The sequence below is a fragment of the Pan paniscus genome, chromosome 20 (assembly GCF_029289425.2).
Source record: "Pan paniscus chromosome 20, NHGRI_mPanPan1-v2.0_pri, whole genome shotgun sequence".
Taxonomy (NCBI): domain Eukaryota; kingdom Metazoa; phylum Chordata; class Mammalia; order Primates; family Hominidae; genus Pan; species Pan paniscus.
Genome location: NC_073269.2, coordinates 5,328,644 through 5,351,480, shown reverse-complemented (window position 1 = coordinate 5,351,480; position 22,837 = coordinate 5,328,644). Strand labels below are relative to the sequence as shown.

Below are 22,837 nucleotides of genomic sequence, written 5' to 3'. Positions count from 1 at the left end.
GTGTTTACGCTTACTTTGATGTCTTCGATCACGTAAAATCCCATATCTTATCGTAATTTTACCGCCTTATACTGGCCTCATAGACGCGGTGGATTGTGGGTGCCAATATGCAAAAGAGGTGGCCCAGATGCAGTCCCGCCCCCCTGGAGCGGCCGAGGTAGGGGGTGAGGCCTCCGCGGGCGCCGCTGGCATCCCAGCGTTCTCTGCGGGCGCAGGGGGGCCGCTCTTGCCCGGCGTGGCGACTCGCTAGCGTCAGCAGCGCCGCAGCCGGACGAGAAGGCGGAAGATGGCGGCGGCGGCCGGGAGGCCGTGAGGAGAGCGGCGGCTGCGAGGGCGGCCGATGGCGGCCGGGAGGCGCCCTCGGACACTTGCGGGTCGTTAGGGCGCGACGCTGGGAGGCATGTCGGAGCACGTGGAGCCCGCAGCTCCGGGGCCCGGGCCCAACGGCGGCGGCGGCGGCCCGGCCCCCGCGCGCGGGCCTCGCACCCCCAATCTCAACCCCAACCCCCTCATCAACGTGCGCGACCGGCTCTTCCACGCGCTGTTCTTCAAGATGGCTGTCACCTATTCGCGGCTCTTCCCGCCCGCCTTCCGCCGTCTCTTCGAGTTCTTCGTGCTGCTCAAGGTGACCGCGGCCCCGACCCCCGACCCTTGACCCCAGCGGCTGTCCCGACCCCCAAGTCTGCTACCTCCGACCGCGACCCCTGGCCCCGCTGGGGACACCGAGCGCCACCCTGCACCCTGAGGCCTATACCCGGCCCTACCGATTAGGGCTCTCCCTCGCGACCTCTGACCCTGGGATTGGCCAGGGACACCGTCTCGTGACCCCATCCCGCCCGGGGACGTCCACCCGGGAAGGCTGGGTCCCGCTGCACTAGAAGCCGCTGTTCTCTACTCTTGAAACCTCACTGTCAGCTCCCTCCAGGGCCCATCCTGTCCCCGGCGACCGCCTTTCCCAGGTCCCCACCTACCCAGGCTTGGAGTCCGGTCCTGGCCTGCGAGGTAGCACCTCCCGCCCTTTGACCCCTGACTCTGCCGCCTGAGACCCTCAGTTCCGAGGCCTCTCTCCCCTCCCAATGTGCTGGCCCAGAACCCAGCCTGACACAGGGCTCCCTCGGACCAACCCCTGTCCTGGAAGTCCACTCCCCACTCCCCTCTCTTCCTCCTTGTAGCCTTTCAGCTGCCCCCACCCCGTTCCCCGCTCCTGAGCCTCAGGGGAATGTGACTTAGCTGAGGTCACCTCGCTAGGGTTAGCGGCAAAGTCACCGGCAGCAGTGTACCACCCCATCCCCGGCCTCTTCCTCCGCTGGGTCCCCACCCCCTTCCTGCTTCAGGAGCTCAGGTTGTGAGTCTGTCGCCCGTGCCTCCCCTATGAGGCACCGGCCTCCGCGTCTTGGGCTCTGTCCCCCTCCCGCCCTCCTCAGATGGCAGAGGACTCAGCCGTGCAGGACAGGCATCGGCCTGACTCCCTCTGAGAAGGAGTCTTGCTTGGGTGACAGGAGGGGCTCAGTAGCAGCTGCAGCCCCTCAGAAAACAAGCTGGCCGGGGTCGTGGGCCACCTGGCGAAATGGGGACGTGGCCGTTTTCGTTCTGCATCAGAACACCGCCGCGCCGGGGCTTGGGGGCTGCTGAAGTTGCGCCGTGAGCTTTTTGGATCTAGCTTGCAAAGAGGGGTCTGATGCTGGTGGGCCAGGCTGCGATCGTGGGCAAGTTCCCAGCCTGACACAGGTTGGTCAGGAGCTGGCTGCTTTTTTGGGCTCGGCAAGTGGAGCTGGACCTTGGCCGTCCTGCGGACCTGGGTGTGGGTGCCAGCCTGCTGCCACTTCACGGAAGGCCCCCCAGCCTCCAGATCCGTGGCCTCCCCAGGCCAGAGCTCAGCCCATCATCCTTCCCACCTTCCTCCCTGCAGCCCCCCAGAGTGGCATGGTCGCCTCAGTAGGCACCTGAGCAGGGCTGTGAAGGGTTACGCAGGCAGGCGGCCTTTCCCGGCTCTGGGGTCCACAGACGGGGCCTGAAACTGTGGACGGAGGCTGGTCTGTGGACGTGGGTTTTCCTTCCATGGAGTAGCCTGGGAACAGGATGGAGCCACTGTGTCCTTAGGCTTGTGGAGGGTGTGTGCTGGGTGCCAGGCCAGGTTCCCCCGACGGAGCTCAGCCTCCCTGGGAGGTGCATCCCTGTCGCCTGGGCCCTGGTCCCACCATGTCCCGGTTTGGAAAGGGATCAAGCCTACCCGGCTCCATCTCCAGGCCAATACCACTCACAGGTGGTCAGATGGGGCTGGGCCAGAGCTGGAGTTCCCCCTCTTCTGTGTAGGGTGGAGACTCTTGGGAGGTTCTCAGTAACCCCAATCCCTCCTCTCAGCAGGGGGCTTTGGACTGTGAGATCTCTGGGTGGTGAATTTTTTTTTTTTTTTTTTTTGAGATGGAGTCTTGCTCTGTCACCCAGGCTGGAGTGCAGTGGTTTGATCTCGGCTCACTGCAAACTCCACCTCCTGGGTTCAAGCAATTCTTCTGCCTCAGCCTGCGGAGTAGCTAGGATTACCGGTGCCCACCATCACAACCGGCTAATTTTTTTGTCTTTTTAGTAGAGACTGGGTTTTGCCATGTTGGCTAGGCTGGTCTCAAACTGCTGATTTCAGGTGATCTGCCCGCCTCGGCCTCCCAAAAGGCTGGGATTACAGGCGTGAGCCACCATGCCTGGCCTGGGTGGGGAAATCTGTTCTTTGTGAATTCTCCACCCGGTAATCTGGTGGCACAGAATCTGACCCTGCTGCCTTCACTTTTACTTATCTGCAAAGTGCAGGCTGGAACTGCCTGATTTCAGAGGCTGCCTTGAGTTCCAGAAGGCTCCTCTGCTTCCTGCCCGCCTGGCTTCCGGGGGTCTCCCTGCAGAGAGCCAGGTCCTCCCTGGTATGATCCCTTTGAGGTGGTTTCATCCTGTGGCATCTGTGCAGCTGAGCTCCCAGCCCTGAGCTGGCATGGAGTCCCCCAGCTCTCACCCATGCCTGGGTGGCTTTAGGAAATGCCAGGATCTCCCAGCTCTGAGCCAGCATGGAGCCCCCCGGTCCCTCATCCATGCCTGGGTGGTTTTAGGAAATGCCAGGCAGTGTCAGGTGCTGGGGAGAGAGGAGGCGGCAGGGGCCTGTGTTCCAGGGGCCCTCGGGAGACCTCCCTCCAGCCTCAGTATCCACCTCTGCTGGCCTTCATGGCCCTGAGCCCAGTGTGGCAGAGACTGTCCGTCTTGGGGCACTGGGTGCCTGCACCTGTGCGGTTGGGTTCTGGACCCAGGTGACCACCAAGTGGATGCCCACAGGGTGAAGGGGTCTCGACTCAGCACCCCTGGACATGGGCAGGGGCCCGCCCCTAGCCACAGGGAGTAATGGGGCTCCTCTTGTGGGGTCGTGACGATTAAAGATGGGGTATGTGAGACCCCAGGGGCCCTGCTCTGAATGGGGACCTGTCACATTGAGGCCACTGTGGGGCTGCAGTGGAAGGAGAGGCCCTGGTGGCCTGGAGGCAGGAAGCACCCCGGGTGGACAAAGGGGAGCCCCAGGTAGTGTTTCCTGGCTGGGGCTGAGGGCTCTGTGTCCCACCTGGGAGGAGAGTGTGGCTCCGCGGGCTTGTGTGTCCGTCGGTCTGTGGGTCAGTCAAATACCCAGAGAGCAGGCAGGCTGCTCCTGGCACTCCAGGTCTGTGGGGAGACAGGAAAGGAAAGGCCCACCCAGTGGCCGAGTGTTGGGGTGCCCTGAGAGCCTCGGCCAGAACATCCAGGAAGCTTCCTGGAGGAGGCGGTGAGCACGGCCCCAGGCTGGGGGAGGTGCTCCTGTGGGTGCAGCCGTGTGTGGGCTGACCCGGAGGAAGGAAGGGTCATAGGGGTAGGGTGACTCCTGTGCGGGGTGGGCAGGGCCTCCTGGAGGTGAGCCACAGCCAGTGGGATGGGGTGGGGTGTCCAGGCAGCTGGAGGGCGTGTGGGAAGGCCGTGGGGCTGGAGCATGTGGGCGCCTGCTGGGGAGCCTGGGTCAGGGACAGGGTCATGGAGTGTAGGAGACTGGACCACCCAGGGCATGCGAGTGGCTGAGCCAGGTTGCGGGCAGAGGGTGGCCAGGGGCCCATGGGAGCATTTGCAGTTGAGCTCCCTGGGGAGGGTTACTGTGGGCGTGGACGAGGCTGCCTGGGCGTGTGGCTCAGGGCCGGGCCTGGTGAGGTGGCTGCTGCAGGGTGGCTGATGACAGACAGGTCTTGGGGAGGAGGACCCAGGACTCAGGATGAGCCTGCGTCTGGCTGGGTGGTGCCTGCTCCTTGTTTTGTGGTGGGAGACTGAAGGGGAACTGAGGCTTTGGCGGCAACGGGCCTTGTCCAGTGGGGCATTTTTCTGGTCATGCTCAGTCAGGGAAGAGGGGCCCTGAGCCCGGTCAGCACGGAGCACCTGATGGGGCAAAGACACAGTGACGTCTGAGTCATAGCGTCTGGTGGACTTGAAGTCTTCGACTGGAGTGTGTGCACATTGTGTGAAGACACTGGTGCCCTCTCATCACGTCCGCTGTCTTCATGGGACGGGTCACTCACACCAGTGCTGGGTGTGGCAGGATGTGTGTCCTGTGCCCTCTCCCGCTGACCCTGGACCAAGCTGACCCTGCCCAGGGCAACCCCAGGAGCTGCTCTTCCCCGTGGGGCCTTAATTGTGCAGCCTGGCACTGCCCTGGCCCCTCCCTCCTGGCCATGTGACCTCAGCAGGTCCAGGTCTGTCGGGACCTCTGTGTCAGTTCCTCGTCTATAAACCAGGGATGGTAACAGCCGTGCGTCCCTTGTGAAGCGTTGGACAGCCCCGACCTCGGCCCACTGTGTGTCAGCACTTTTTGGAACATCTTGGCACAGGGTCCATTGCTGTCCTGGGCACAGCTCCTGCTGGATGTCTGGGCCTGGAAGGCAGAGCGTGGCCACCAGCGCATCCACCATGGGCCTCGCGGGCCCCTCTCTCCTGAGAGTGCTGAGCCGAGGGACTGTGGGGTCCGTGTCTCTGACCGTGACCCACCACTGGGCCCAGCCTCCGTGGCTCCTGTCCCCAGATGCCATATGGGGAAACGCTAGGCTTTGAAAGCATCTCAAGCTCCGGGGCTGCCCCCCTTCCACACTGCCCTCCCTGTCTTCCCCAGGACACAGGGGAACCCTCCCCAGCAGAGGGCCCTGCCCCCTCCCCCCGCCCGCCCCTCATTTGTAGCTCCGGCGTCTGTGGGCGGGGCCTGAATGCCTGGCGGTCAGGGTTCTGCTCTTGCCTCTTTCGGCTTAAATCTCAGCGGCTTAAATCTCAGCGCCGGGCCAGCCTTCATCCCCTGCGGTTCTTTTGGCTGTAAGGACTAGAAATGCAGTTCAGATCAGCCCAAGGGATTCTCCAGCTCCTGGGGCTGGGGAGTGTGATGGGGCTCACCCCAGCTGCACGTGTGGCTAGACCCAGGGCTTCATCCATGCTCAGACTCAGGGCCTCCCACAGGTCACAGCACTGCGGCCGGGCCGGAAGTGGGTTGCTTTGCTGACTCGGCCCTTTGCTCAGTCTACAGAGGGTTCTGGAGAGGAGGCCCCAGCTCACTGTGGGCGTGGAAGAGTTGAGGCTCCTGGTGGTCTTGCCTATGGCTGTGCGGCCACAGGTGGCTCACTGCACCCCGGGCATTGGTGCACCTGCCAGCAGGTCACGGGTCACGGAGGGGCCCTGTGCTCCAGGCTCTCTGGCTTGTGATTTTGAGTCTGATCAATTCTTCCCTGAGAGTCTGGGGTTCCATGTGGCCGTGGGCGCCCCCTTGGCCCAGCTGGGTCCTCAGTTTTGCGGATCGGGGCAGCAGGTAGACGTGACCCTCACCAGGCTCGGGGGTGATGCCTGGACCTCAGGTTGGGAGGTACAGTGGGCAGCCAAACCGCCAGACGGTGAGGCGGGCTCCCTGGAAGAGGGGCTGCCCTGAACCCCCAGACGGTGAGGCGGGCTCCCTGGAAGAGGGGCTGCCCTGAACTGCCCCTAGAGGGGCCCCACTCTGAGTTGTGCCTGCAGCACGCTGGGGCGTGGGCTCCCCAAGCCCTGTGGACATCGGGGTGGGGCCGTCCTTGGCACTGCTGGGTGCTGAGCAGCATCCCTGGCCTCACCCACTCCATGCCAGGAGCTCCCCCAATTGTGACAACCACAGATGTCCCAAGCATCCCCTGGGCAGGAGCCCCCAGGTGAGAGCTGCTGGCACCCCAGTTCATAGGTTGTGCCTCGGGCACGGCAGCCTCGCCCTGCCGTGGGGCGCTCTGCCCAGCCACGGAGGTCCACTGTGTCCCCAGCAGCTGCGGCTGGCCCCGCCAGGCCTGGGAGGGTTGCACAGGGCGCCCCGCCAGGTGAGAGAAGCTATTTTCAGCTGGTGAGATCAGGGGAGTGCTGGGGATGCAGCGGAAGGTGAGGCAGGAAGCAGCAGGTTGGGCTGTGGAGGGCTGTGCCCTCTTTCGTAGACAGTGGGTCCAGCTGGTGGCCCCGGGGTGGCGGCAACACCCATGCTGCTGCTTGTAGGGCGGGAGCCGTTGGCTGGCAGAGGGCCCTGGTGTGCTCCACTTGGTGGGTCTGAGTCCAGCCTCGTCTCCTCCCAGGTTTGGGGGGTCCTGTGTGCATCTGAGAGGGCCCCGGCCTGCTGGCTTCATCCGGCTCACCCCTGAGGAGGTGCGGGGCAGTCACAGGCCTTGCCGAAGCCCAGGGCCTGTCAGAGCCGGGCTGCAGGTGGCAGAGCCCCTCCGGGGTTGGAGTGGGGCGTCCCCCGGATCCTCAGTCACTTGGACTATGTGAGGGGCTGGCCCGGTGCAGTCAGCGTGGGAGGGACCCAGGGTCCTCAGAGCCCAGTTCGACTTCTGGGGTTTCCTTCCTTTCCCCGTCCTGGGCGTCCCAGCGCGCCCCATCATGTAGGCCCTTGGGTGTCGGCTGCAGCTGGCCCTGGGGCGCCCCACTGACTGCCGGCCGCCCCCAGGCCCTGTTTGTGCTCTTCGTCCTGGCCTACATCCACATCGTCTTCTCCCGCTCGCCCATCAACTGCCTGGAGCACGTGCGTGACAAGTGGCCGCGTGAGGGCATCCTGCGTGTGGAGGTGCGGCACAACTCGAGCCGCGCGCCCGTCTTCCTACAGTTCTGTGACAGCGGCGGCCGCGGGAGCTTCCCGGGCCTGGCCATGGAACCAGGCAGCAACCTGGACATGGAAGATGAGGAGGAGGAAGAGCTGACCATGGAGATGTTTGGGAACAGCTCCATCAAGGTGAGCCAGGCCTGGGCTCAGCTGCAGCAGAGGCCAGCGCCCCGTAGATGCTGGTCGCTGAAGGGGCGGTTCCTGACATCGACAGGATGTTGGGGTTCTTGACTTTCAGGGACCTGGCATGCAGACAAGGCCGCCCCTGCCTGCCGTGGCCTTTTGGTGGCCTGGGGGCTCTGAAGCAAGACCCTCAGCCTGTCGCCCTGCTAGAGGCCTGGGCAGGGCAGGGGGATCTCGGGGAGGACTTGGGCTGGGCAGACTCGGGCCTTTGAGAGTAGCTGTTCCGGGGAGGGGATTGGCTGGGGCTGAGGATGCAGTGGGCAGCAATAGCTGAGGAGGCCTGGGGGCTGAAAGCTAAGAGCTCTGGGCCCATCCTGGCCGTCCTGAGGTGGCCCCACTGCCTGCAGAGGTGCTGGGTTCCCGGTCAGCTTGTGGTGGCCTTGGGCACTGGTGGGACCAGGTGGCTGTGTTGGGCCCCACAGCCTGGTGGGAGATGTTTTTGCTTCAGCAGTCAGGGTTTGGGGTCCCACCTGTTCCCACAGAGCCAACCCCAAGAGTTTGAGTGTTTGGGCAGAGCATCATGGACCCTTCCATGGGGTCTACTGCCTGTGGCTGGCCCTTGCCTCAGCTTCAGGACTCAGAGCTGTGCTGGAGATGGCCTCACAGCAGGGCAGGCTTGGTGTTGAGGTGGGGTCCCAGCTGAGGCGGGAGGCACACGTAGTCCACCCTGGCCTGGTCAGTGGTGGGGCAGAGGCTGAGGCTCCCAGTCCCTTCCCATTAGCAGGACTGTATCCTCAGGCTGGGCCCTCACAGCCCGGGCTGGCGCTGCTGACACCCAGGTCCCTGGTCGCCCACAGTTTGAGCTGGACATCGAGCCCAAGGTGTTCAAGCCGCCGAGTAGCACAGAGGCCCTGAATGACAGCCAGGAGTTCCCCTTCCCTGAGACGCCCACCAAAGGTAGGTCACCCCCCAAAGGTGTACTGCCTCACGGGGTTGCCTCAGTCATGGGGTGCTGGGGTACAGGCGGGGTCCCTCCGAACATCCCCAGCCTGCTGGCCACATGTCCTGGACCGTTGAGGGCACCTCCGTGCCTCGATTTCCCCATCTGTCAGCACAGGAGGCTGTGGGGACACCCCAGAGCCTGGGGTAACTGGCTCAGCTCATCCTTTCTGGGACCCTCGTGAACGGCAACTTGGAGGGGATGGATCCCTTCGGCTCTGAGCTCAGAGTTCTAGCAGGCTGTGCTCAGGGAAGCCCCCACCCCCGCCCCCATCCCTGCCCATCTGGCAGCAGAGGGTCTATCCAGAGGTCCGGGGCCTCTGAAGTGTTGGGGGTGTGCTGGGGGCCACCAGGGCAGTGGGGCAGCCCTGCACCCAGCCAGCCCCAGCCAGGGAGAGGGGGCCACGGGAGGAGGAGCCTGGCCAGCCTCTGCAGTGCACAGGGCAGGACACCAGCTTGGGTGGGCACCATCCCAAGTGTCCATGTAGGGGTCCTCCCAGCACCCACCTGGGGCCCAGGGCTCAGCAGGTCTCACCCTCCACCCCTCAACACCTGCCTCGCCTGCTGGCAGTGGGCGGGGGACGGGGGTGGGGGCGCTGACCTGGTCCCTGGTTCTGCCCGCAGTGTGGCCGCAGGACGAGTACATCGTGGAGTACTCACTAGAGTATGGCTTCCTGCGCCTGTCGCAGGCCACCCGCCAGCGCCTGAGCATCCCCGTCATGGTGGTCACCCTGGGTGAGTCTGAGCTGCTGGGCTGGGGGAGCTCCATGGCGGGGCCTCCCCTCCTGCCTCGGGTCTCCTCCTGCTGGTGCGGGGCCGGGGCCGGGGGCTGTGCAGGAAGCACTGGGGTCTGCCCCGCCTCAGGCACGCTTCCCAGGACTGGGGGCCTGGATGGGTTTCCTAAGAATGGGCAGGGCCAGGAAGCAGGCCAGGCCTCAGCAATGGAGCCAGCTGGGGCAGGGCCCAGGGGGTGGCCTGGGCGGGGCTCCCGGCTCCCTGATTCACCCACCCGCAGACCCCACGCGGGACCAGTGTTTCGGGGACCGCTTCAGCCGCCTGCTGCTGGATGAGTTCCTGGGCTACGATGACATCCTCATGTCCAGCGTGAAGGGCCTGGCGGAGAACGAGGAGAACAAGGGTGAGGCATGCCCCGGGGCCGAGGGTGCGAGGGTGCGAGGGCGCGGGTGGGGGCGGGCGCTCACGGCTCCCTCCGCCGCAGGCTTCCTGCGGAATGTGGTGTCGGGCGAGCACTACCGCTTTGTGAGCATGTGGATGGCGCGGACGTCCTACCTGGCCGCCTTCGCCATCATGGTCATCTTCGTGAGTGCCTCGGGGCGGGTGCGGGGGCTGGCCGGGTGGGAGCCGAGCAGGCCCTCGCAGCCCCTCACGGCGCTTCCTGCGCGCCCCTTGCAGACGCTGAGCGTGTCCATGCTGCTGCGGTACTCACACCACCAGATCTTCGTCTTCATCGGTGAGTGTCCCGCCGGCGCAGGGCGGGGCGGGCGTCCTCCAGGCCCTCACCGGGCGCCCGCCGCCCTGTGCCCGCAGTGGACCTGCTGCAGATGCTGGAGATGAACATGGCCATCGCCTTCCCCGCAGCGCCCCTGCTGACCGTCATCCTGGCCCTCGTCGGTGAGGACCCCACCTGGCCTCCCCCGCCCCGCGCTGCACCCCGCCCCGCCCGCTTCAACCGGCGCCGCCTCTCCCTGCAGGGATGGAGGCCATCATGTCGGAGTTCTTCAACGACACCACCACCGCCTTCTACATCATCCTCATCGTGTGGCTCGCGGACCAGTATGACGCCATCTGCTGCCACACCAGCACCAGCAAGCGGCACTGGCTGCGGTGAGCGTGGCACGGGGGCAGGGCGGAGTGGGTGCTGGCGGGCAGGGGTAGGGGGCTGCCAGAGGGAGGGGCGTTGGAGGCAGGGGTGGTGGCTGCGCCAAGCGGGAACCCCAGGGGCTGGGCCTGGCAGGGTGGGACCTGCAGCCCCGACGCCCTCACCCCGCCCCGCAGGTTCTTCTATCTCTACCACTTCGCCTTCTATGCCTATCACTACCGCTTCAACGGGCAGTATAGCAGCCTGGCCCTGGTCACCTCCTGGCTCTTCATCCAGGTGAGGCCTGGGCGGCAAGCAGGGGGCGGGCCAGCCGTGCCTTTCCAGGCAGGAGAGGCTGCAGCCGGGGAGGATGCCCTGTGGGGTCGGCCCAAGCGGGCAGAGGTAGCGTGGATGGTCCCGGGTGGGCTGCCCTCTGGGAGCAGCGGCTGGGTGGGGCAGGGGCGGGCCCGTCCTGACTCCCGCCCTCCCTCCCGCAGCATTCCATGATCTACTTCTTCCACCACTATGAGCTGCCTGCCATCCTGCAGCAGGTCCGCATCCAGGAGATGCTGCTTCAGGCGCCGCCACTGGGCCCCGGGACCCCCACGGCGCTGCCCGATGACATGAACAACAACTCGGGCGCCCCGGCTACAGCCCCTGACTCTGCCGGCCAGCCCCCCGCCCTGGGCCCCGTCTCGCCCGGGGCCAGCGGGAGTCCTGGGCCTGTGGCAGCGGCGCCCAGCTCCCTGGTGGCCGCGGCAGCCTCAGTGGCGGCAGCTGCCGGTGGTGACCTGGGTTGGATGGCAGAAACTGCTGCCATCATCACAGACGCCTCCTTCCTGTCCGGCCTGAGCGCCTCCCTCCTGGAGCGGCGTCCAGCCAGCCCGCTGGGCCCTGCTGGGGGCCCCCCCCACGCCCCCCAGGACAGTGTCCCCCCGAGTGACTCCGCAGCTTCTGACACAACTCCCCTGGGGGCTGCGGTAGGCGGGCCTAGCCCGGCCTCCATGGCCCCAACGGAGGCGCCCTCGGAGGTGGGGTCCTGAGCCGCACAGCTGAGCCGCCTCTGACCCCTGCTGGCCGGGCCTGACCTTCCCGAGCCCGTGGGGGTGGGGGAGGCCAGCCACCTCCTTCCTCTGGGACTGCCCAGGCTGTGTCGGGGGCTTTCAGGGTTTCGTGGGGTTTGCCCGGAAGGCGGCTTTCCTCCCCCTGGTGTGAGGTCGCGCCCGAGGCTTGTACCCGCTAGTGAGCTGTTTGAGCTGGTCAGCAAGGAGAGGGGGTGGGGTTCCGCGGAAGGTTCTGGAGGGGTCTTGGTAGGTCTGCAGTGAACCGTCCTGAGGATGGAGTGGGGTCCCATGGTGCAGGTCTCTGAGCAAGGCGGAGGTGTGGAGGAGAGGCCGGCTTGGGGTGGGGCCTCGCGCCCTAGTGCCGGCCGGCCTCAGCCCGGCTCTGCCTGGTGCTCCCTGCAGTGCCTTCTCCATGGCCCGGCCCTCCCCGCGTGTGCGCCAGGCCTGGGGTCCCCGGGAGAGCAGAGCTTGCGCCTCGGGCATAGGGACGTGGGGTGCAGGCGCCAACATCAGTGGCAGCAGCCAGGGCCGTGGTCCAGTCCCACTCGGGGATGGAGTGGGCCGGCGGCCAAACCAGTCACTCGGGGAGGAATGCGGAGGAGCGCTCATTCCATTCTATTTAATTGCAGTGTACAAAATTGTGTTTGTATATAGAATAAACTGTCTGTTGACAGCGGCTCACTGCGCTGTGTATGTGTGTCTTGAGCCCAAACGGCCCGGCTGCCGCCTCATTCCTGGCTCCCCGGTCGGCCAGAGTGTGGTGGGGCCTCCGCGGGGGCCGCTCTGGCCTGAAGCAAGCGCCGAGGCCGGTGACGTGCGCTGTCCCCGAGCTGTGCCAGGAGCTCGCCGCGCCGCACCAGGGCCTGGCGGAGCCGCTCACGTGCGACTTCGATGCGGCGCTCCAGCTCCTGCAGCTCCCCGGGCTGGGGGGCCCCCGTGGGCCTTGCGGCGGGCGGGCGGCCGTTGGAGCACAGCCAGACGGGGCCCTCTCGCGGCGCAGCCTCCGCCTCCGCGTCCGCTTCGGGTGCCACAACCACGGCGGGCTCCAGCAGGAAGCGCACGCGGCGCTCCTTGTCCACGGCCCGGCGCGCCCGTTTCCAGCCCTCCGGAGCCGATGGCTGGTCCTGCTGCTGCTGCTGCTCCACCTCGGGGCCGCTGGGGACGGAACCGGCCTGGTCAGTGTCCGCCGGGGCAGCCGTCTCGCGCCCTGGGCCTCTGCAGAGGCCGCTGACGGCAGAGGATGGCCGACAGGCACAACCAGGGAGCCACGGTGTGCACACAGCCGTCCGGGGGTGGGCGGGGGACCTCCGGGAACCTCCTGCACCCCGCGGCCGGCTTCGGGGCGAGCTGGTGGGGTGGTGGGTCTGGGTGGTCCTGCATCGTGGTCCGCCCCGACCACCACTTACCTGGGCTCCGCCTCTGCCGTCTCCTCCTTCGACCCCTCTGGTGGCTCCGTGTTGAGGGCGCGGTGGATTTTCTAAGACCCCAGACAGACCCGGTTGGCGAGGAGGCGGGGGTGGTGGGGCCGCCCGCCGCCCACCCGGTCCCCACCTGGCTGGTGTGCAGCCAGTACTGCAGCCTGCTCCCCTTGCGGATGCGCGGCAGCGCCAGGCGGAAGAAGGCGTGCTCGCCCAGCAAGCTGAGCAGAGCGCTGCCCAGGCCCAGGCACAGCAACACGAAGAGGCCCGCGAAGTGGTAGATGCTCATCTGCAGGGTCTGGGGGCAACACAGCAGGAGCCCCGCACGGTCACGTAATGGCAGGCCCCTGGGGAGCCTTGAACTAGGGGAGAACAGGTTGGGCCAGAGAGAGGGGCTTGGGGCAGTGGAGCCAGGTTGGGAGGCAGGGACTCCATGGCTGGGGGGAGTGAGGTTTCATGGAGGAAGGGGCACTGGAGCCGGGGTTTTGTAGGGTGAATAGAAGTGCGCAGAAGCAGACAAACGCACGTCTGGGGAATGAGCACTGGGGTTGGTCACCTCAGACAAGGCTCAGGGCCCCCCACCCCCACCCCCACCCTCTGTCCCAGGCCCTGCCCCACCTCTGTAACCGCAAAGACCCGCTTGCCGCAAGGCACCATCTTGTACCACTTGTCGTGGAGCAGGTCAATGAAGCCGGAGGACTTGTAGCGGCTGATGAACTCGGACAGGTTGGAGGTGAGCGGCGAGTTCTGGGGCAGTCCGATCCCATAGCCTGGGGCGCGGGACCAGGCGGTGGGGCCAGGTGGGACAGCCCCAGGGGAACTCTGCCCGCACACGTGGGATTTCGCCCCTTCCCACCTCGAACCCTCCGTGGCTCCCCACTGCCCCCAGGAGGTCCCCAGAGACCCCGGCGCCCCGCCTCGCCCAGGTGCCTCTCACCCTCAATGGCGAAGGGCTTTCCCACGGTCAGCAGTTTGCAGTCGGCGTCGATGGAGACCTCGTAGTCCAGGAGCGACTTGTCCATGATGAAGGCGTTGAGCTTGGGGGGGTCGCTCCTGCTGGGGCCGGGGGCGGGGTCAGCCGTCGCCCCGCCCACCCCACGCCCCGCCCCCGCCTCACCCCGCGCCCGGGCTCACGTGAGCATGGCGACGCCGTGGGGCGTGGTGGGCGCGCTGTGGCGCCGCATGTGCGCGTGCATGTCGGGGAAGCTCTTCTTGATGTACGCCTCGGCGCTGCTCTCCCACACGGTGCCGAAGCGGAAGCCCTGCGCCGGGTGGTGCAGCTGCGCGGGGGACCCCGTCAGCGCCTCTGCCTGCCCCTCAGGACCCCTGACCATTGAGGGGCGCGCCGTTCTCCGGGGTGGGGCCGTCCTGGGCACTGCAGGGCGCCGAGGCTGCATTCCTGGCCTCCACCCACTCCATGCCCAGAGCACACCCCAGGTGTGACAACCACAGCTGTCTCTAGACACACACTGTCCAGGGTCCCCTGGGGCGGGGGGCAGGATCACCCCGGGTGGAGACCCTCTGTTCTAAACGGCAGCAAGTCCATCTCCACCCGGACCTCGCCCTGGGCTGGACGCCTATCCCACCACCTCCTCTGCCTCTCCCCTCGGGGTCCCACGGGAGCCCCACTCTAACATGTCCATGACCCCACTCCTGATCTGCCCCCACTCGCTCTTCCCACCCCAGGCGGAGGCAGCTCTGTCGTCACTGCCTCTGACACTCTGTTTCTCCCGAAAACCCTGGGGGGCTCCACCTGCAACACAGGGAACTGTCCACTGCTCACCCCTCCACAGCTCCCACCCAGGTTGGGGCCCAGCGTCGAACCCAGCCTCCTTCCCCATCAACATCCTCGACCAGCCCAGGCCCCTCTGCGGGGTCCTCCCTGCACCACCCGTGGTCTGTTCTCCCCACAGCTGCCAGGGCAACCTGGTGCAGACCCCTAATGAGTAGGTAGGTCTGGCTGCTGAGGTCACACCAGCCAAGGCCTCCCCATGGGACTCCAGCACCACCAAAAACCCAAACTTGAATCCCATCGTGCCTGTGGGTCAGCAGCATCTGATGGAAGTTTCCGTATGATGAAAAGGCTTTGACGGCTCAGCTGTGCAGCGTTTACATTGGAAGAGCCGCCGGCAGCAGTCAGCTCACCTGACAGCATGGCGTCTACGCTTTACTACCGTTTCACAGGGGACACCAGGGGCTGGGGAGCAGGCCAGGCACCCCCAGGGGACACCACTGGGCAGATCCAAAAGTTCAGAGACACTACGGGGCAGAAAACCCGACTTTGCCAAGAAATTACAAGGGGAGGCCGGGCACGATGGCTCACGTCTAATCCCAGCACTGTGGGAGGCTGAGGCAGGAGAATTGCTTGAACCTGGGAGGTGGAGGTTGCGGTGAGCTGAGATCACTGCACTCCAGCTCTGGGCAAGAGTGAGACTCTGTCTCAAAAAATAATAATAATAATACGGGCCAGATGTGGTGGCTCACACCTGTGATCCCAGCACTTGGGAGGCCGAGGTGGGCGGATCACGAGGTCAGGGGTTCGAGACCAGCCTGGCCAACATGGTGAAACCCCCATCTCTACTGAAAATACAAAAGCCAGGCTTGGTGGTGCACACCTGTAATCCCAGCTACTTGGGAGGCTGAGGCAGGAGAATTGCTTGAGCCTAGGAGGCAGAGGTTGCAGTGAGCCAAGATCGTGCCACTGCACTCCAGCCTGGGCGATGGAGCAAGACTGTCTCAAAAAAGAAAAGAAAAATAGGCTGGATGCGGTGGCTCACGCCTGTAATCCCAGCACTTTGGGAGGCCAAGGTGGGAGAACTGCTTGAGCCCCGGCGTTTGAGACCAGCCTGAACAACATAGCCAGCCCCCCATCTCTGTGTTTTTTGTTTTTTGAGACGGAGTCTTGCTCTGTTGCCCAGGCTAGAGTGCAATGGTGCCATCTTGATTCACTGCAACCTCCGCCTCCTGGGTTCAAGTGATTCTCCTGCCTCAGCCTCCCGAGTAGCTGGGATTACAGGTGCCCACCATCATGCTCAGCTAATTCTTTCTATTTGTTAGTAAAGATGGGGTTTCACCATGTTGGCCAGGCTCCAGTTCGAGACTCCTGACTTCAGGTGATCTGCCTGCCTTGGTCTCCCAAAGTGCTGGGATTACAGGCGTGAGCCACCGCGCCCGGCTATTTTTCTTTAAATAAATAAATTAATTGAATAAATGTCTCTTGGGACCAGAGTTGGCCTAGTGGACATCCTCCATGTCCAGCTGACCACCCCTGCCCCACGCAGCCCAGCCCGGGGCCGCCGCTAGCCCCCCAAGGCCACCCGCAGCCCCCCGAGGCCGCCCACCTTGGGGTCGTGGATCCCCGACAGCTCCTCGAAGGTCTTGTCCCCGACCATGACGGCAGCCAGGTTGGCCGTGTAGCTGGACAGCACCAGCAGGCAGAAGATGGCCCAGAGGTTCATGAGCAGGCGGCCCGTGGGGCACTTGGGCGTCTTGCTGGACACGGTGCGTCTGAAGAGGATGGCGTAGCACAGGTTGAGGGCTGAGGAGTAGGAGAAGACGGTGCTGCGGTTGCGGCCACGCGGCGTGAGGCCGTAGGGGCTGCACCACTCGCACACGGTGAGGAAGAGCGCGGTGAGGTGCAGGGCCGCAAAGACGCCCAGCCACATGGACCAGTGCAGGGGCCACATAAAGGCACCGATGGGTGAGGCCGTGTCCCGTGCCCGCACCATGATGCCCAGGCTGGTGGAGAAGAAGGGGCTGGTGAAGTCCACCACCTGTGAGCGGGCGGAGTTGATACTGAAGCTGGTGACCGCCATGTGGGCCCGGCCGGCCAGCAGGTCCCCGACCAGGCCGGTCCAGCGGCCATCCCGCAGGGCGCCGTACTTGCCGTCACCTACGATGTACAGCTCGAAGTCGAAAGGCGTGTCCTCCGCCAGCCGCTCCAGCAGGTCAATGCAGTAGCCGTAGCAGCACTTGCACAGGGCGCGGGGCACTGAGCCGTTGGCCAGCGCGGCGAACAGTGCATCCAGGGTGGCCGAGTCGTTGGTGCCGGGGTCCAGGCACAGCTGCCCTGCTGGGCACTGCCCGTCTTCGTCCGGATCACGGGCAAACACAAATGGGTGTTCCAACAGCGTTACCACACGCAGCTTGGGCCGGACCTGCGCACCCTGTGGGGGCGGGGGCCGTGCAGAGGCACCTCCCGGTTCCAAGTCCAGCTGGCCGTCCCGCCAGCTGCCCACCGTGGCCCAGGCCGGGGCGCCCCGTGGGTCCCGGCGAAGGCTCCACACCTTAAAGTGCCGAGACATGTGTACCTGGGAGCTGCCTGTCACCCACACGGGGCCCGTGCGGCCCTGGAAGGACGTGTTGGCCAGGAACCTAGGGGCAGGGCGGGGGGGGGGGTGTCAGGTGTCGAAGTTCACACCCCTCCATCCTCTCACCCCTGCCCAGTACGCGCCCGATTCCCACTGGTCGCTCTTGTCCGTATCATGAGGACAAACGTGGACGCTCCTGGTGTCCCCAAGCCTAACCCCTTGATCCCGGGGCATCCGTGCCCGGATGCCGTGGCTGTGCCCCCACCCCACATACGCCTGAAGCCAGTGACTGACACACAAGCACCCAGCTGGGGTCACCTGTTTCCAGGAGTTGTTCATTCTCAGGAACTGCCCCAGGGCTCAGCCAGAGACCCGTTCCCTCCCTCCTAGTTCAGCTCGTTCTCTGCTGTCCCTGAGATAGTTCCCCAGGTGGGCACTGCTTCCGGGGACCTAAGACATCTAACAAAGCATCCTGACTTTGTGTGTTTGAGACAGGGTCCCTGTTGCCCAGGCTGGAGTGCAGTGGTGCGATCTCAGCTCACAGCAGCCTGGACCTCACAGGCGCAAGCGATTCTCTCACCTCAGCCTCTTGAGTAGCTGGAACTACAGGTGCGTGTCACCACCACGCCCAGCTAATGTTTTCTATTTTTTAGTAGAGATGGGGTTTCACCATGTTGGCCGGGCTGGTCTCAAACTCCTGAGCTCAAGTGATCCGCTCGCCTCGGCCTTCCGAAGTGCTGGGATTACAGGCGTGAGCCACCGCGTCCGGCCTCACGTTGCCTTTTGTGATCCATGAGCAGTGCAGACTCAGTGGCCTGGACACCCTCCTAAGGGAAGCAGGGTCCCCACTCACCGTGCCAAGAAGCGCCCCGGGGACTCGGGCCCGGCCGGCTGCAGGTCCCCGCAGTTGACCGGGGCGGGGAGGAGGGCTCGCTTCGGCTGCACCTGGGCCGCACTGCCCAGCGCCCGGGCCACCAGTTGCACAGTGTCATGGATGGTGGCCTCCAGCGGGGGTCGTGCCACCTCGCCCAGCGCCAGCAGCCCTGGTGGCAGCCCCGCGGTGGGCAGGGCCTTGGGCGGCAGTGGTGTCCCCAACAGCCAGTGGGGGCCGGGAGGTACGGCCTCTAGCACCCGACGGGCACGGGCGATGTCACAGCCGAGGAGGACCGCCGCGGGTACCGGTGCTTCACCCCCCACTGGCGCCGCCATCGGGGCCAGGCGTGCCCGCAGTCCCGCATCTCCCGTGTCCCGCCGGCTTAGGTCCAGGACCAGCTGTGGGGGCCGGCCAGCCCGGCTTGTCCAGAGGGCCACCAGGCCGCCGGGGTCCTGGGTGCGGCAGAGGGCCAGGCCGACGTCTTCCCAGGCGTGCGCCTGCAGCACCGCCACCAGCACATCCAGCAGCGTCTCCAGGGGGCTGGCCCAGTGCAGCTGCAGGTGGAATGGGTTCTGGGAGAGGGGTGGCCACGGTTAGGGTTGACGACCTCCACTGCCACAAAACCCTTCCCACCCCAGCAGCGGGTGATCCGCAAGTAGATGCCAGCTGGATGGCTGCACCTCCCCTCCACCTCCCCCCAGCCCCAGCCCTGCTCTAAACCCTTCCATCGTTCCCCATCACCATCCCCACAAAGCTCAGTCTCCCAGCCTCTCTTGGCTCCAGCTACCCTTGTCATGGGCACACTTGGTGTTTTTTTTTTTTTGCATGTGCCATTCCCCGGATGGCATACCTTTCTCTATGCCCACCAACTCCTACACATCCTTCAAAACCCAAGCACATTGCTCCTCGTCTATTCAGACTTCTCCATCCTCCAGGCAGAGCCCAGGCTCCAGCTTGGAATGCCTCCAGCCTCAGGTCCCTCCCTGATTCCTTCACAGTCCTGACCTCATCTGGCACCCACCTGCCTGGGAACCCCTCTAGGGCCAAGAGCTGTGGCTCATAAAGGTGAGCCCACCGATGGCCTCGTGCTTAGAGCCAAACCAGGTAGCTTCCCCTAGCATCCCCTTCACACATTACTGCCCCGTGCCAGGCACATGGAGGGCTGAGGGGCCCCCTTGTGCCCAGTGCCATCCAGAAAGTTCTCCTGGATTTTTTTTTTTTTTTTTTGAGATGGAGTCTTGCTCTGTCTCCCAGGCTGGAGTGCAATGGCGTGATCTCAGCTCACTGCAAGCTCCACCACTCCCAGCTTTTTTTTTTTTTTTGTATTTTTAGTAAAGACGGGGTTTCACCATGTTAGCCAGGATGGTCTCGATCTCCTGACCTCGTGATCCGCCCGCCTCGGCCTCCCAAACTGCAGGGATTACAGGCGTGAGCCACAGTGCCCAGCCAATATATATATATCCTGAGTAGCTGGGATTACAAGCAACCACCACCACGCCCAGCTAATTTTTGTATTTTTTGTAGAGATGGGGTCTCGCCATATTGCCCAGGCTGGTCTCAAACTCCTGAGCTCAAGCTGTCCTCCCACCTTGGGCTCCCACAGTGCTGGGATTCCAGGCGTGAGCCGCCACGTCCGGTCCTGGATTTAACTTAGTATATTAAAGGTGGGAGAGCTTTGCCAGGCCCCTCGGGTTGGCAGGGCGCTTCCCAGGGTGGAAGCAGGGTGCCCAGTGCTGGAGGATGGGCTTGGGATGGGGCTCAGTCCCCAGGGGGCCAAGCCAGTCCCTAAGAGGCTGGGTCGGTCCCACGCCCCGGCTTGCGGCGGTGCAGCTCCTGGAGACGGCAGCAGAGGGCGCCCCAGGCCTGGGTTTGGGCCCCGCCTCTCCCACCAGCCCTAGGGTGGTGGGGGGACAGGGGTCCCCTTGACACCTGGAGAGCTGGGCTAAGAGACCCCCACCCTCTAGCGTCAGGGTCTCCCTCCCTGAGGAGAGGGAGGGGCTGGAGGGGCCTCTGAGTGGGTTGGGAAGGAGGGGCAGCTGGGGCATAGAGCTCAGCCAGGCCCATGTCCGGAGTTGGGACCTCCTTGCTGGCCACGGGAGGGGGCTTATTATCTGGGGCGCAGTGATCCCTGTTGGGGGGGACAACAGGGTCCCCAGAACCCAGTCAATCGCCCTTCTCTTCTTCCGTTTCCTCCCGGGATCTGGGCCTGGGGTGGGATTAGAAGAGAGGAACTTGAAGGCTGCCAGGGGTGGGGGGTGGGGGGTGGGAATGGAGTCGGGGTTGGAATGATGGAGGCTGCTCTGGGATCTTGGAGGCCTCTGGGAGGGGACGGGGAGAATGCTGGAAGGAGGGAGATCCAGACCAGCAGACCCCGAAACTGCACCCCTAGAGTGAGGAGGGAGACCGCCTGTCCTCCAGCCCAGCCACCCAGAGCCGGCTGGGGACCAGGAGGTCCCAGGGACCAGGGAAGGGTCTGTGGGGTAGGAGGGAAGGGGCCTGGGCAAGGAAGGGGCAGAGGCCACAGTGGCGGGGTCCCCATCACCAGGGCGCTGGGAAGGGGTCTGCCGGGACGTTCCAGGGGCGTCCCTGGGGCTCTCAACCCCGCGTCTAGGTCCCTGCCCCTGGGTCTCTTCCTCTGGGTTCTGGTTTCCTTGCTCCGGGGACTCCCGGGTCTTCCCCATCCCTGATCCCTGGGGCCCGTCCAGCGTCCCGGGATCCCCCTTCCCTGCGTAGTCCCGGCACCCCCATCCTGACTCCGGACGTCCCCAGGGCTCCCGCCCCCGCCCCCGCCCCGGGTCCCCCTCGTCCTGACTCCGGGCGTCCCGCGTACCGGGGCTCCGAGGGGCGCGCGCGCCTCCCGCCGCAGCAGGCTGAGCACGGGGGTCTCGGTGGCGGCCGCCAGGAAGTGCAGCTGCAGCAGCTCGGGCCGAGCCTCGGGAAAGGCGAGCAGGGCCGCCACGCCCGGAGGCACCAGCGCCTGGCACAGGCCGCGGGTCAGCGACGCGGGGTCGCGGGCGGGGGGCGCGGCGACCACCAGCTCCAAGCTCAGGTTGTGCGGCAGCCGCGGCGCCAGGGCGGCCCGGGCCAGGGCGGCGCGGGCGCGGGCGCGGGCGAGAGGCGCGCGGGGCAGGAGGGCGCCCAGGCGCACGGAGCCCCCGAGGCGCGCCAGGACGCCGCACGGCTGAGGGTGGCCCCCCGCGGACCCCGACCCCAGCGCCAGCGCCAGGCCCAGCCACAGCGCCCGCACAAACTCCATCGCAAAGTTGTCGGCGCCGCTCGCCGCGGGGCGCAACCACCGGGACCACGGCGCGGGTGGAGGGCCCCGGCCAGGTTCCGACGCGCCCTCCGCGCTCCGCCCGGGCGGCCTCCGGGTTCCCAGCAACCGCGCGGGGGGACTGGGACGTGCCCTGCCCAGGGCGGGATGGGGGGGGGGGGAAACAGTGCCTCCCAGTGGTTGTTTGAGGGCGGCGGCGGTGACACCTGGCGGGGGCCGGGGACGCCTAACCACTGCCCATCCCTGCTCTGATTCAGGCCACAGATGGAATGGAGGTGCCAGGAAAAGACTGCGCTTTAAAATTGGCCCCGACTTGCCGGGCGCGGTGGCTCACACCTGTCATCCCAGCACTTTGGGAGGCCGAGGCGGGCGGATCACGAAGTCAGGAGTTCGAGACCAGCCTGGCCAACATGGTGAAAGCCCGTCTCTACTAAAAATACAAAAATTAGCCGGGCGTGGTGACGGGAGCCTGTAATCCCAGCTACTCGGGAGGCTGAGGCAGGAGAATCGCTTGAACCTGGAAGGCGGAGGTTGTAGTGAGCCGAGATCGTGCCACTGCACTCCAGCCTGGGCGACAGAGCGATGCTCCGTCTCAAAAAAATAAAATAAAATAAGAAAATAAAATTGGCCCGGACGCCCACCCCGTTCCTCTCCAGGATCCCTGACCCCTTCCACCAATGTCAACCATTGCTCAGGCAGGGAAGTTGAGGCCCAGGAAGGGTCTTGCTTGTCTCGCACATCCAGGGAGCGGTCAGTTTCTAACCAGGCCAGCCCAGGGGTGTGTTCTAACATCCAGTGCACCCTGGGGAAACTGAGACAGGCATGTCTGATGGAAACCTATAGAGTAGATCTGCCCTCCAGCAGTGGGCAGGCAACTTGGGCCACAGAACTCCTCTTCACCCTTCAAAACCCAGTCCCAAATGCCCTGCCCTGAAAAACGTTCCCTGCTTGCCACTGAGAAAATGCAGGAAGCACCACTCCCTGCCCCATTTAAGTCCTGCTGCTACCCACCCCCAACCCCCACACATTTCCATAACGGCCTACCATCTTTTTGTTCATTTCCTTCTTATTTAGTGACCATCTCTTCAACTCAGCTCTGGGAGGGTCGGGGTGGGTCTGGTTTGGCTGCTGGCACACAGTAGGCACTCTATAATTGCTTGTGGCTTGAGCAACGGCCCAGACAAGGATGCTTGCTCACATGCCCCTCCTCCAGTGCTCTAGAGCCTTCCACAGTTCCCTGCTGTCTACCAGTCCCCAAGCCTGCCTATGTCCTCTGGGCCTCGGGGGGTGCCTTCTGGGGCCCTGGCATCCCACAGGCGCCTGATAGACGGGGGCGGCCGCATCCGTCTATCCATGCAGCAGAGGACATTATCCCTGCCCAGGCATTCCTCATCCTGTCCTCCCGACGGTGTCTCCCCAGATCCCGCGGGGCAGCAGAACAGCCGCTGTGTTGGGAACATTCAGCTCTAATGAATGGATCTACACTCCGGCGATTTTCACACACACACACACACACACACACACACACACACACACACCCCAAACCTCATCTCCTTTTGGAGCCAGCGTTGGAGAGGTGGGAAAAAAATCCTCCATGAAATGAATAAAATGCCAAGTGCCAGCCGGTAAAATGGATTGGATTTTGAGACGACTGGGGAGGGACGGAGGGAGGGATGGCTCGGTTCCAGGAACCCGCAGGCCACCCCCTCCAGCCCCCTGGCCAGGTGTCCCCGGGGGCAGGACAAGGGGTCCCCTCCCTAGGTCTGCGAGAGGTGCTGGGTCCTGGTGTCCTCAGGGACCACTGGGGCCCCGTCCCTCCCTGGG

The 22,837-nt window shown here is 65.0% G+C and overlaps 2 protein-coding genes across 5 annotated transcripts; one reads left to right on the top strand and one right to left on the bottom strand.

Annotated features, from left to right (window-relative positions):
- The first annotated feature begins 223 nt into the window (after window positions 1–223).
- On the top strand, window positions 224–11,813 carry TMEM259 (transmembrane protein 259). 4 transcript variants are annotated; one of them, XM_055102894.2, is made up of 11 exons: window positions 224–625; window positions 6,980–7,261; window positions 8,113–8,212; window positions 8,879–8,989; window positions 9,270–9,392; window positions 9,474–9,574; window positions 9,668–9,725; window positions 9,803–9,886; window positions 9,967–10,099; window positions 10,271–10,370; window positions 10,571–11,813. In XM_055102894.2, the coding sequence occupies exons 1-11, from the start codon at window positions 401–403 to the stop codon at window positions 11,114–11,116; spliced, it is 1,863 nt and encodes a 620-aa protein (XP_054958869.2). In that variant the 5' UTR covers window positions 224–400; the 3' UTR covers window positions 11,117–11,813. The 4 variants fall into 4 exon arrangements, with proteins under 4 accessions (XP_054958869.2, XP_054958870.2, XP_054958871.2 ...); XM_055102895.2 differs by having other exon boundaries at window positions 242–625; window positions 8,095–8,212; window positions 9,854–9,886; XM_055102896.2 differs by having other exon boundaries at window positions 243–625; window positions 9,854–9,886.
- On the bottom strand, window positions 11,732–21,102 carry GRIN3B (glutamate ionotropic receptor NMDA type subunit 3B). The gene is made up of 9 exons (XM_055102892.2): window positions 20,570–21,102; window positions 17,719–18,311; window positions 15,897–16,929; window positions 13,690–13,835; window positions 13,493–13,608; window positions 13,174–13,325; window positions 12,689–12,853; window positions 12,544–12,614; window positions 11,732–12,292 (listed from the first exon to the last, which is right to left on the bottom strand). The coding sequence occupies exons 1-9, from the start codon at window positions 20,993–20,995 to the stop codon at window positions 11,866–11,868; spliced, it is 3,129 nt and encodes a 1,042-aa protein (XP_054958867.2). The 5' UTR covers window positions 20,996–21,102; the 3' UTR covers window positions 11,732–11,865.
- Between the last annotated feature and the right edge of the window lie 1,735 nt (window positions 21,103–22,837).

What these genes read in the sequence shown, in the direction of transcription:
- TMEM259 (XM_055102893.2), top strand. Translation starts at nt 401, where the DNA reads ATGTCGGAGCACGTGGAGCCCGCAGCTCCGGGGCCCGGGCCCAACGGC. An exon ending in CCAGATCTTCGTCTTCATCG is followed by an intron (nt 9,726 to 9,802) that starts GTGAGTGTCCCG and finishes CTGTGCCCGCAG; the next exon opens with TGGACCTGCTGCAGATGCTG. An exon ending in AGCAAGCGGCACTGGCTGCG is followed by an intron (nt 10,100 to 10,270) that starts GTGAGCGTGGCA and finishes CCCGCCCCGCAG; the next exon opens with GTTCTTCTATCTCTACCACT.
- GRIN3B (XM_055102892.2), bottom strand. Translation starts at nt 20,995, where the DNA reads ATGGAGTTTGTGCGGGCGCTGTGGCTGGGCCTGGCGCTGGCGCTGGGG. An exon ending in ACTGGCTGCACACCAGCCAG is followed by an intron (nt 12,615 to 12,688) that starts GTGGGGACCGGG and finishes CTGGGGTCTTAG; the next exon opens with AAAATCCACCGCGCCCTCAA. An exon ending in ACGGCAGAGGCGGAGCCCAG is followed by an intron (nt 12,293 to 12,543) that starts GTAAGTGGTGGT and finishes TTCCGTCCCCAG; the next exon opens with CGGCCCCGAGGTGGAGCAGC.